The sequence below is a fragment of the Aplysia californica genome, unplaced genomic scaffold (genome assembly GCF_000002075.1).
Source record: "Aplysia californica isolate F4 #8 unplaced genomic scaffold, AplCal3.0 scaffold00803, whole genome shotgun sequence".
NCBI classification, from domain to species: domain Eukaryota; kingdom Metazoa; phylum Mollusca; class Gastropoda; order Aplysiida; family Aplysiidae; genus Aplysia; species Aplysia californica.
The window spans coordinates 120,956-132,948 of record NW_004798073.1 but is presented as its reverse complement, the minus strand read 5'-3'; the positions used below and the strand labels follow the sequence as shown (position 1 = coordinate 132,948).

Sequence of the window (11,993 nt, the reverse complement as noted above, 5' to 3'; positions counted from 1 at the left end):
CCCCCCCCTAAAATGTACACTGCATATTTCCGACTGAAAACACAAGTTGCTTAATATTGTTTTGTTTTGCAGGTATACGTATTATTATATAAATATGATGTTCAAATTGATGCATTTAACGTACGCATTTCAGTCAAACAAGAGTGAATGTGCTCCGGCAATAGACGTAGAATTCTTGAGAAAAAGTGGTAATATAACAAATGTAGTAAGTGTTCCTTCAGACCACCCTATCATGGCACGTGAGAGCTCTTGCTATGCCGCGACCACATAAGAATAAATGTGCTTCATTTGGTCCGGGCTTACGAAAATGCTGTGCATTACTGGTGCAGATTCCCTGCTTGTTAAACCTTGCTGTGGTGGCAGAGCAGAAGCCCAGTGGTCTAGTCTACTTTCTCTATGGAAGATGTGCGTGTGAGGGTTCAATGTGTGCCACAAACACTGTGTTTAACCTGTTGCTGATTAGACACATCGCTACCCTAGGATTACAAAGTTTTATCTGCTCAGCACCTACTTTTGAGAAATTTGACATAAAAAAATTTGAGTTTCACATATCAAGCTTTTTCGGATGCAATTCTTTGAATATCTTGATAACGACTCCGAGAGATCTTATGATTTTTATAGAGCAGATATAACATAATTTGGTTTATCTGACCTCATGATCTTCGGAACTCAATACAGCCAAAAATGTCAGACAGAACTATGTAATTTCAGGGTAGCGACATGTGTCCACTATGTCTTTAAAAAGGGTTAACAACACTGATCACAGGGTGAAGAAAGCTATTTGAGGTTTCTTACCAGTTAATTCTATGAACTGGTTCATCATCTCATTACAGAGTGTGAGAGCTGTGTGACAGTGACAGGTTTGGATTTCACCAGACTCCAAATCGACTCACAGATAATCTAAACTGACAAAAAACATTGTGGAATGAAACTGATTACTGATGTTATGCTTCAACTTGTGAAATATGCCTCATGAAAGCTGTTGATGCATGAATGTTGAACTGACAAAAGAGACGCAGATAAAAGTGTGCCCTGAACGTGTGCCCTGTGTACTTGGATACTTTTAGGTTCCTTAAAAATTCACAAAAAGCTAGGCCTACAAATGTTCACTCTCACACTTCTTAATGAGACTTAACGTTTAGAAGGGAACTCTGAGTGTGGTGTTTCTAGAGCAGTAAAATGCAGAGGCCTAGAAAGTTCTCTTTGCTCATGAGTATAAATAGTATGGCTCTTTCATCTCATGTTTAGTGATGCAAAAAAAGAGTAATCCATTGGAGGTACGATGTACGGCTGAATAGGTAACAACAGAATGACAACCCCCCCCCCCCCCCCCCCCACACACACACACACACACACACACTAGCAAATAATCACACAAACGAACAAACTAACAAATAAATAATAATGAATACAGGGTTAAAAATAGGGCGGTGTTTTGTTCGACAAGATACCTGTTCAAATGATCTCGTACAATTATTAGAACTTGCCGGTTGACGAGCGGTGTTAAACACAGGGTGGGGCAGTGTGTGGTGACACTGGTCGTTCTGCTTCGTAAGGTTTGGTTTCTCCATCAAGTGAGGTTTACGCTGATCCGGTTTTGATAAATTGATATATCAGTAAAAATAAACTTTAGCCTTCTATTTTGAATTTACTTTTTTTTAAATGATTGACGCTGGGGGGGTTGGAGAGTCGAAATTTGCTTTCACTTATCAGTGTTTCTTGCTATATTATATATACTTTTTCGAGTAAGTTCCAGTTTGACTGAACGTATGGTGCTAGAAACAAACTTCTGTGGGCTATTCCCCCCTGTCTTATTTAGAATCTGCTGTCTGTTTTCGTATTGTAGTCTTATCTTTATATTTAATTAAAACAGATGACTTCATTTCAATGGGTAGTTGGGTGGGGCCACAGTTTAGTCTAACTTCTTTTCTTTCTACCTGTTATTTCCTTCTGTCTGTCTTAACTACATGTATATTTCCTGCACAAAATAACTGTTATTGTATTAATTTGTTTCTCATTCTGTTAAATTACAGTAGGCCTGCCCATATACTGTGTCGAAAAAAAAAAGGCATCACACCCATAACCCACTAATTAAATTGCTCGATACGATATCTCGTTGTAATATTATACTACAGCACAATTATTCTACTGCATCATAACATTGGCGCACTTATATAGATTGTCAACAGTGTACTGACATAGCGACTTCTAGTTGACAATTAATGTCTTAATCCTCAACCCTTCTAATATATCTTGTTAATTACTCCAATTACGGTTAAGCTTCACAGAGTTAGCGCGTGTTGTTGGAGGGTGTGACTGGTATAGGCCCGACATCTTTTCTTTACCTCTATAAATTCGGCCTCTCTTTCCTGCTTTTTGTCAGCACTAAATGGCCGTTATTCTACCGAGGTGGTTTGGTTTTTAAAAAAACCCTCAAATTGTGCAAAAGTTCCGGTGAGATAATTTGGATAAAACGCGTAGATCGTTGGAGTGTGTTACTGGTAGGTTCTACTTTTAAACACATTTTCCCCGTCCTTTATGATATAATAATGTCTATCTTGCTTTGTCTCTGTCCATTCGCGGATGGTTGGAGGTCGCCACTGTTACTGTTAGGTCCCACTTCTGTTCTATCCCTCTGTTGTTTCTGTCTATCTGTCTGATCTTTCCCCTGCACCAAATGACCGTTATTGTGTCTGGGTGTTTCTGTTTACCCAAAACGAACAAACAAAGAAACGAAAGACCATTCAGGAGTCTATGAGTTTGTCTTTTCTCAAGCGATAACACATACTGTGTAGGACGCCCGTTTCAGTGTGGCAGCCTTTGCCAAAGATCAGCTTTCTGAAAATGTGACGAGATAAAGTCCACTGTTTTAGGAATGCACCACCAGGAAGCCGGATCTGTAGATTCCATGACGCGGATAAGCTGTACTCTCTTGTGTGGCTAATCGCTCCTTTTGCAGCTGATTGATTTTGTTATTTGCTGTTTGTCTTTTTTTCGGATCCGGTGGATGGTTAGAGGGTACTATTGTCTCGGCCGACTTAATAGCCTTCAATCTAACGCTTCTGTCAGCGGGTCTTGTTTTTGTGTCGCTGGTTTGGGGGTTTTTGGTTTTCACTAGTACAAAATGATTGTTATCCTGTTGATAAGCGCCTCTTTAGACTTAGACCCATCTATACTCAAATAGATAACCTCATGTCAACGACTGGAGGGCACCCCTGATAGGCCCTACGTTGATCGGCCGTTATCTTGTCGTTGTTCTTCTTTTTACTTAAACAATATTTCGTTTTCCGTTCACTGTTGACTTGCCCTAAACCACTCCTCAACAGTAAACGTTGTTACCTTGTCATGTGACTAGCACGTCCGTCTTTCTTTATGTTCCTCTGGCGTCTACGGTGTAGCGGCTTGGCACTTCAAGCCACATGCACAACACGTGAGTTTTACTCTCGTCTGGGGAGGATTAAAAAAGAACAAATCAGATATTATGTCCCTTTGTCTGCGTGGGTGGTTGGGGGGCGCCACTGGTAGATCCTACTTCTTTACTTTCCCTTTGTTGTTTCTGTTTGTTTGTCTTACGTTTTCCTAGCGCTAAATGACAATTATTGTGTCGATGTCCTTCCCTTTACTCACACAAAGAAACAAGCAAAACCCTCTGTCTGCTGGAATGTTGTGTCGCTCTCAGCCTGTATTAGCTCTGGCAGACAGGGTCGAAGCACCGCAAAGCGTCAACGAGACAATTACTATCTCCCGATCACGTGACTCATACGCCCCCCCTGTCTCTTTATTTCCCCAGACGCCACAGACTGATTGGCCGTATATTTATTTATATATATAATATAAATATAGTGCCGCTGTTCATCTTGTTACTTATTACTATTACTATTACTGTATCGCGTGACTCATGCGTCCCCCTTTCTCTCTGTTTCCCCAGATTCCACAGACAGTGACCGTACAGGCCTGAGGAGCGGGAACCCCAGCGAGTACGGCTACATCTACAGCGTCGACCGACCCGCACCCCCACCAGAAGTTGGCTGGGAGGAGAAGCAAGGAGGGGAGGAGCAAACCATCAACCTCTACAGCGAGAACGTGGTAAAGGAAGGGGAGACGACCGAGTCTGTGAATAGAGAGTCTATAGCCAACCTTGCCAGCACGCGCCAGCAGTGGGAATCGAAATTCACGTCACAGAGCCCCGATCAGGGCGGGTCTACATCAGGGTCGAACACACTCAAGAAGAAAGCCGCTCCCAAATGGGAGGTTCGTTTGCCTTATAAAGAGAAACATTCGGCCCCGCCCCCTTCGTCGGAAGAAATAGCGTCATCGGCCAACGGGCACGTTTCTAGTTCTGAGCAGGAGGAAGACAACATGCCCAAAATCACGGACAATGAGAGCGCCATCGAGCGAGAGATTCGCTTGGCGCACGAGCGGGAGGAGATGTTGAGGAGGGAGAAAGAGGAGAGACAGGTGGCGATGGAGAAACAGAAGCAGCAGCAGCAACAGCAACAGCAACAGCAACAGCAACAGCAACCTCCACCACCTAAGAGCACTGGACAAACGATCATCGCGTCGTACGAGGCTGTGTCGGCAGAGAGCGAGTCCTGTCAGCCGGCCTTCAACGAGCTCACGGAGGCTGACAGGGGGCCAGACTTGTGGGGAGGGAGACAACAGCAGGAGGAGGACGAGGAGGTGAGTTGATGCCCTGGTTAACAGCCTCTCCCACTTGACTTGAGACATGCACACACAAGTGCACACACATACACACACACACACACACACACACACACACACACACACACACACACACACATTTTTTTGCAGTAATGCTCTTCTTAGTTTTCTTTTTATGGTTCCCAAGAATATGTTGAGTCTTTCTTGATAATGTGCTCCGGGACTTTGTATGCGTCTGTCTGTCTGGCACATTGAGCGCACGCGGTGTGCATATGTGTTTGCGTGCGTGCGTGTGTGTGTGTGTGTGTGTGTGTGTGTGTGTGTGTGTCTGTGTGTGTGTGTGTGTGTGTGTGTGTACGACAGGGGGAAGGGATGTATGAGAAAACATTTTTGTGTGTGTTGAATGGAAAATAAATGGGGGTGGGGACGAGATATGTAGGCCTATAAATATAATATGAATATAACACAGGCTTGTGTGTGGGATACTGTGTTGTATTGTTACTTCTACTGTCTACAAAATACACCAGGGGTGGTGTAAAGTGAGTGCTCCGTGTGGTTTGTTCCTTCTGTCTTATCACTATCGAGCATCTATTGTCCCTCCTTCTTTTTTGTGTTTGTTACATTGTACTCACTTGTAACGTGGGTAGGGGGCTCTCGTGGCCTAGAGGTTAAGGTGTTGGCCTCTCATTCAAAGGTCCCGGGTTCGAATCCGGGTAGCGACCAAAAATTTTCTTCTCTAAAATTGTCTCCTTTCACCTCCTTTCCTGCTCTCTAGCAATGTTCTGTTGTCTGCTTTCATTTCCACTATCTGCCCCCACCCCCCTCACCTCCTTTGCCCCCTCCTCTGGGCTCCTGACTCTTTCTGCAGCCTTTCTACTGCTACTCATTGGCTCCTCCTTACTGCTGTCTTTCTGCCACACCCCTGATCTTCTGGTAGGAAAGATCTACACCTAGCCTTCTCGGACAAGGGCGAAAAATCTCGGAGGGCCCGTGTGCAAGTTGCGCACGTTAAAGATCCCTTGGTGGTCTAAAATCGATAAGAGTAGGCTTCGGCCGCCACCCGGGCAAAAAATTCAAAAATGTCCTACCAACTGAAAATATTAGGTGTGTCCCGCGCGCTCATATGACCTATGCAGTTGCGAGCGCCGTAAAACACTTTACAAAAAAATTTTTTTTTAAAATAACGTGGGTGGTTGGCGGGTGCTCTGGTGTGGTTTGTTCCTTCCTTACCACTATCAAGTATCTATTGTCCCTCCTTCTTTTTTGTGTTTGTTACATTGTACTCACTTGTAACGTGGGTGGTTGGCGGGTGCTCCGGTGTGGTTTGTTCCTTCTGTCTTATCACTATCAAGCATATATTGTCCCGCCTTCTTTTTTGTGTCTGTTACTCACTTGTAACGTGGGTGGTTGGCGGGTGCTCTGGTGTGGTTTGCTTATTCTTTCCTATCAAACATCTATCGTCCTTATCTCTCCTCCTTTTTTGTGTTCGTTACTCTCTTGTAACACATCTATTCTTCGGCACTTATATGACCTTATTGTGTTGCTAGTGCCGTAAAACACTTACTAAAACTCTGCTCACTTGTAACGCCTCTAATCCTCGGGACGTATATGATCTTATTGTGTTGCTAGTGCCGTAAAATGCTGACTAAAACAAAAAGCAAAGAACACTAAACTGTCGTACGAGGTCCTGGGGAGCACAGTAATGATTTGCTCTTCTTGTGCCGTCATGAAGGAATTATTTCAAGGACACTTAAATACTGCTCACATTAATAATGCTTAGGTCTGTACACCTTAATCAAATATGATGGGGGAAACAGTTTTACTCAATTCTTTGGCTCAAATAACAGAGGTAGGAAAAAAATACATCAGTAATTTGATGTACATGTATTAAGCTGATATTTTATCTTGTAGTACTGACTGTTGGAACAAAGCAATCAGTAAATAAGAATTATAGGCCTATGTGATAGGAGGCAAGCCCTTTAAAGAAAAAAAGAATCAGATGTGACAATGTACTGATAAGTATACAAAAAACAACCCACCACCACCAACAACAACAACAAAACTACTAATAACCCACCCTCCAAAAAAAATAATTTAAAAAATGGCTGGCTAAGTCCTATTTTTTTCCATCCTTCCGTATATTTTTCAGTCCCCGTGTTTTGAATTTTCCTTGCACCCAAAAACCGTTAGATCCATCATGTCTTTTTTTTAAAACGATCTGATGGTGGATTATTGGAGGATAACCTACCTCTTGTACGTGTATAATAATATGATAATACATGTAGGCCTATATCCTTCTTCTTTTCATCCGTTGTTTTCATGTACATCAACCCTGCATCAGTTACTGTTCATGACCATTATCGTGTCAATGTTTTTCTCTTTTCCTCAACTCAACTAAACTAAAACGAACTCACCATCACCGGCGTCTGTGATGCAGCGATTAGGCGCTTCGCCGTCGCCCACATGAGACGTGTGAGTTCGATTCCCGGGTTGGAAGAATTTCTATCTTAAAATCTCGCTCTTTCTATTGGAACGTTGTAACCTTCTCAGCCCAGGTTGGCCCTGAGAGCCAGGGTCGAAGCAGCCTGCCTCCTAAACAATCTAAATTGTAGTGTTCATTAAGGCGCGTAAAGCATTGAATGATTTTAAATGGTGTCGAAGAGGGTGGTTGGCGGGTGCTCTGGTGTGGTTTGCTCCTTCTTTCCTATCAAACATCTGTCGTCCTTATCTCCCCTCCTTCTTTTTTGTGTATGTCAATCTCTTGTAATTTGTAACACATAATCTATTCTTCGGCATTATATTATTATGACCTTATTTTGTTGCAAGTGCCGTAAAACTCTTACTAAAACTAAACTAAAAATAGTGTTGATTTGGGCGTAAAACTTTAAAACGTTTTTTTTTTCACCAACAGAGTGGCGATGAGACGGTTGAGGTGGACCCGAACGAGAGCATCATAGAGCGAGAGATTCGTCTACAGAGGGAGAGAGAGGCAGAGCTCTCCCGCCAGAGACAGCAGCTCGGAGGGGAGACTAGACAGCAGCAGCAACAGCAGCAGCAACAGCAACAACAGCTCGTAGAGATAGAGCAGGAAGAACAGCGTGTTCCTTCTCCGGTTGTGGATGTTTCGGTGACAACGACGAGCAGGTCCCAGGAGGTGGGTGTCAGTTTTGGGAACGAAACATTAAAAAAAAGTGTAATTGTAGTAAATGTAACCACAATTGGTCGCTTTTTAGCACAAGGGGGCTAGAATCTATCCCGAAAAATGCTGTTTTGAGAAAATTGAAGGTTAAGTTTTTGCCCCTTGTTCAGTTTCTTTAAAAGATAAGGAGAGTTTTCTCTATAACCAAACAAATATACATACCAATGAAACAAAACTTCTCCTATAGGTAGGGCAAGGCTCACTTTTGGTGTAGGTCAAGATTTCTGGAAACTCCCGAAATCTGGGTTAACCCACTTGTCCTGAGAAGCGACCAGTTATTGTAATTGGCCCCTCCTGTTTCTTGATAGTACATATAGTGCATCAGTGTGTGTGTGTGTGTGTGTGTGTGTGTGTGTGTGTGTGTGTGTGTGTGTGTGTGTGTGTGTGTGTGTGTGTGTGTGTGTGTGTGGGGTGTGTGTGGGGGGGGGGGGGGTGTGTGTGTGTGTGTGTGTGTGTGTGTGTGTGAGGGGGGGGAGGGAGGGGGGGTGACAGTAGTGACAGTATGTGTTCCAAATAATTACCTTGCGCACGCCTTGCGTCAGAACCCATCGCGGTAAACCGTCAGGTGGACAGGCACCGAATCAGCCCACACACAAACACAAACACACATACACACGCACACACACACACGGGCGGGGGGAGAGGGGAGAGAGAGAGAGAGAGAGAGAGAAAGAGAGAGAGAGAGAGAGAGAGAGAGAGAGAGAGAGAGAGAGAGAGAGAGAGAGAGAGAGAGAGAGAGAGAGAGAGAGAGCGCAATAATAACACACCGTTTCCTTCCTAAATAGCCCATTTCTTTTCTCTGTCCTGTCATCTAGGAGTATGAAGACATCAACCACAACCAGAGGAAGAGCATGAGCTACGAGGAGGCCCCACCCACACCAAGCGACGGGGAGAGCATCATAGCTCGCGAGCTTCGCGAACTCAAAGAGAGAGAGGAGGAGATGAGGAGAATGCACAGCTCTCTCAGAGGCGTACAAATATCACAGGACGAGACAGACTCCGCCCCCGAACCGCCCCCACCCTCTCAGCCAACCCCACAGAAGCCGGTCAGTCTGGGCGTCACCCAACAGTCTCGTGTTTCAGCCCCAAGCCACGCCCCCTCCCCATCTCCTTCTCAAGGCACGTGGCAGAGGGATGTTTCGCCGTTCGTGAACAATCGTCGTGGTTCTGTTGATTCTACGTCAAGCCACAGCACTGGACGCACCCCATCTGAACACACACCGTCGAGAAACGTTCGCGTCCAGCCCTTGTCCGACGGCGTGGAGGAGGACGACGATGACAAACCAAACTATTTCCAAAAAGTGGAAACGCCGATTGAGAGAGAGATGAGGCTGTCAAGGGAGAGAGAGAACGAACTCCGACGTTCCAAAGGCCTGCCCGAGCTGGCAGTCAAAGCGGAAGACGATTACTACGCCTCATACGGTTCACCCTCCGACGCCGACTCCGGAAATTCCCTCTCTCGCCCGCGAAGTATGGGCCAGCCCAGCTCTTCCATGAAGAAATTCGCCTCGAACAGGCTGCAACAAGAGCTGGTGAAGCAGAAGGAGAGAGAGATGACACTACGCAGCGAAGGCAAAATCATCTCCACGTCGGAGGAGCACATTCAGCCTTTGAATAAGTACATGGAGGTTACGGGCCTTGACAAAGCAGACGGCTCGGCCAAAAGAAACTTTGTGACAAAAAGATCGTCGTTGTCGTACACGTCACCACAAGAGGAGGCGCCGACGGTAGAGGTCGCTTCACCGAGCACGCCGACTGGTGCCCCAGGGAAAAAGGGCGTGGCAGCAGCTGCGGGAGGACAGCTTTTCTCCTACAAAGAGTTCAAACAGACGGCCGAGTCAAAGATCGAGAGGGAGCTCCGGGAGATGAGGGAGAGAGAAGAAGAACTACGGTCAGTGATATGCTTTAATATAAACGTACAGTTAATGTTAGAATTCAATCCTGCTTTAAGAACCACCGTTCCAAGGCAATCGCCTGTACAAACAACCACCTCCTACACCCCCACCCCTCCTTATTTTGCTGTATTATAATCAGACTGATCGAAAGTCCACCTTGAAAAGACTGCTAATGTCTTCATTTTCGCTCAACAATCAGTGGTTGTCTTGGACTGATTCTGTTGTATTTTTTGTTTTCGTTAAAAAACGAGAACAAAATACATGCAGTTAAGAAACTGACTCTGTGGTGGAACAGCTGGGCATTTCACCTCCATCTACAAAAGACATAGATCTAGATTATGTTCAACCCTCATGTGGGAGATATATTATTTCATAAAGTAAGTAGTCTCTCTAGATTTTTCCTATATTATAATGATGTATCCCACACAGTAACTGTCTGCCCCCTTAACATACAGTATGCAGTGAAGAAGCAGCTAGACTCCAGAATGATTTTAACTGGCAGGTCCCATTTGTGTCATGTCCTGGTTTTATTTCTGTTAGTTAGTTCCCTTTTTCTAAACCTCGTATTGTTACTTTATTCGTGAGGCATTGTGGTGAAATCAGGGGCTCATCAAAATAATGAAATCAAAGAAATCTGCATTTTTCAACCAGTTTGGAATTTTTTCTTGACATTTGTTGTTGTTGTTCAACACCTTGTTGTATGTCCATTCAAACACTCATTTATGAGTGGGTTTCATGGAAAACCGTTGCTTAAAAGAACAAAACATGCAGATTTGCAGTTTCCAAGGACTCTTAGGATACGGAAGTCACCAAACTTTGGCGCCGATTTTCTCGCAAGTTTTACTTCTCAAACTAGGTGACCTCACCTTCTTCAATCGCAAATATCTTGACTTCTACTTCTATTCAAGATTAAAGAATATTTTTTCATTGGAAGCAAGGCAAATGAACAACCTATAAGATGATACCAATAACTCGTTGCCCCAATATTGACTAGCGCCTCATTCTGCCGCTTCATGACACGTTTCATTTTGGATGGAAAGGACAAAATTTACTTATACATTTTTTAAATTGAGTGTCATATATATATAACACATCTGCACAAGTTAAGCAGGTTATGTACTTTATATTTTACTTTATTTTGAACTGACTGAGAGAAAATTTTCAGTTACAGACAAGGACAGACACACATGATACTCAACTCTCAGTAGGAGTTTTTATCCTTCACAGTAATCACTTCAGTAATCAAAACTTTCCGCATTTATAATTTATTCACATGGCTGTGGGGAAAATCTATTTGTTCTATGAACAGCACTTACAGTAATTAAGTAATGCGTTTTTCATGTACAGTGACACATCAAAGTCTCTTATTTGTAGCCTAACTTACGGACACATTATTTTTGGTAACCTTTTCAATTTCCAGACTGTAAAATTCTCTTCTCAGAGTAGTGTAAGTAAATTAAATTTGTTTAAATAAGTTCTTACGCTTGTCAAGACATCTGTCTCTGTTTCTAATCCTGGGTAACTCTAGACCTCCTACCTTCTTATGACCAGGGCACTGCACAAAGTTTCTTTCTAACACTTCTTATTGTTTCCTCATGCCCTCTTTCAATCCAAACACAAGAGGGATTATTTGACTGCTGTATTATTCTCACTTTTGTTATAATGAGTATCCACACCTGCCAGCGTTTCTGAACCCCCCCCCAGCCGCCTCGTCTCAGCCGTCCACTCTCTCCGGCCGATTGAGCAAAGCAAAGAAACAAAAATAATCCGATTTCTGTCCAGTCTAAACAGTTAAGTCACAGTCACACGTACTGTCTCCCACACCCCGCACATTCCGATGTCAGCCGTCAGACGTTGCCTTTTTTTTCTTTATTTCTCTCCTTCTTTTTAGGTTACAGGTAACAAAACATTGAGTTTTTAGTTTTAGTAAGAGTTTGACGCACTTGAAACACACCTCATCATCATCATCATCATCATCATCATCATCCAGTGCCAGATCTGTGACAGATATCGGCGATCATGGTTTTCCATTCATTCCTTTGCTCGGATGCTGCTAAAAAAACCACCAAAAAAACCACACAGCTAGGTCTTGTTTTTAAGTGGCGAAGATTAACGGTGCCACAAGAGAGGATTGCATCGAGAAAATGAGGAGGAAAAGTAAGGACAATATATTTTTTTTATACGCGAGATTAAGGAGCAAACCACACCAGAACACTCGCCAACCACCCATTGTAAAT

The 11,993-nt window shown here is 43.7% G+C and overlaps 1 protein-coding gene across 1 annotated transcript in view; it reads left to right on the top strand.

Annotated features, from left to right (window-relative positions):
• LOC101846842 (microtubule-associated protein futsch) overlaps positions 1-9,752 on the top strand; it is a gene marked incomplete at both ends in the record, with an annotated part of 162,335 nt that extends 152,583 nt beyond the window's left edge. Inside the window, 3 exon segments of the mRNA XM_013088746.2 lie at positions 3,929-4,680; positions 7,574-7,816; positions 8,677-9,752. Coding sequence (XP_012944200.1) covers positions 3,929-4,680; positions 7,574-7,816; positions 8,677-9,752 — 2,071 coding nt within the window.
• Positions 9,753-11,993: the final 2,241 nt, after the last annotated feature.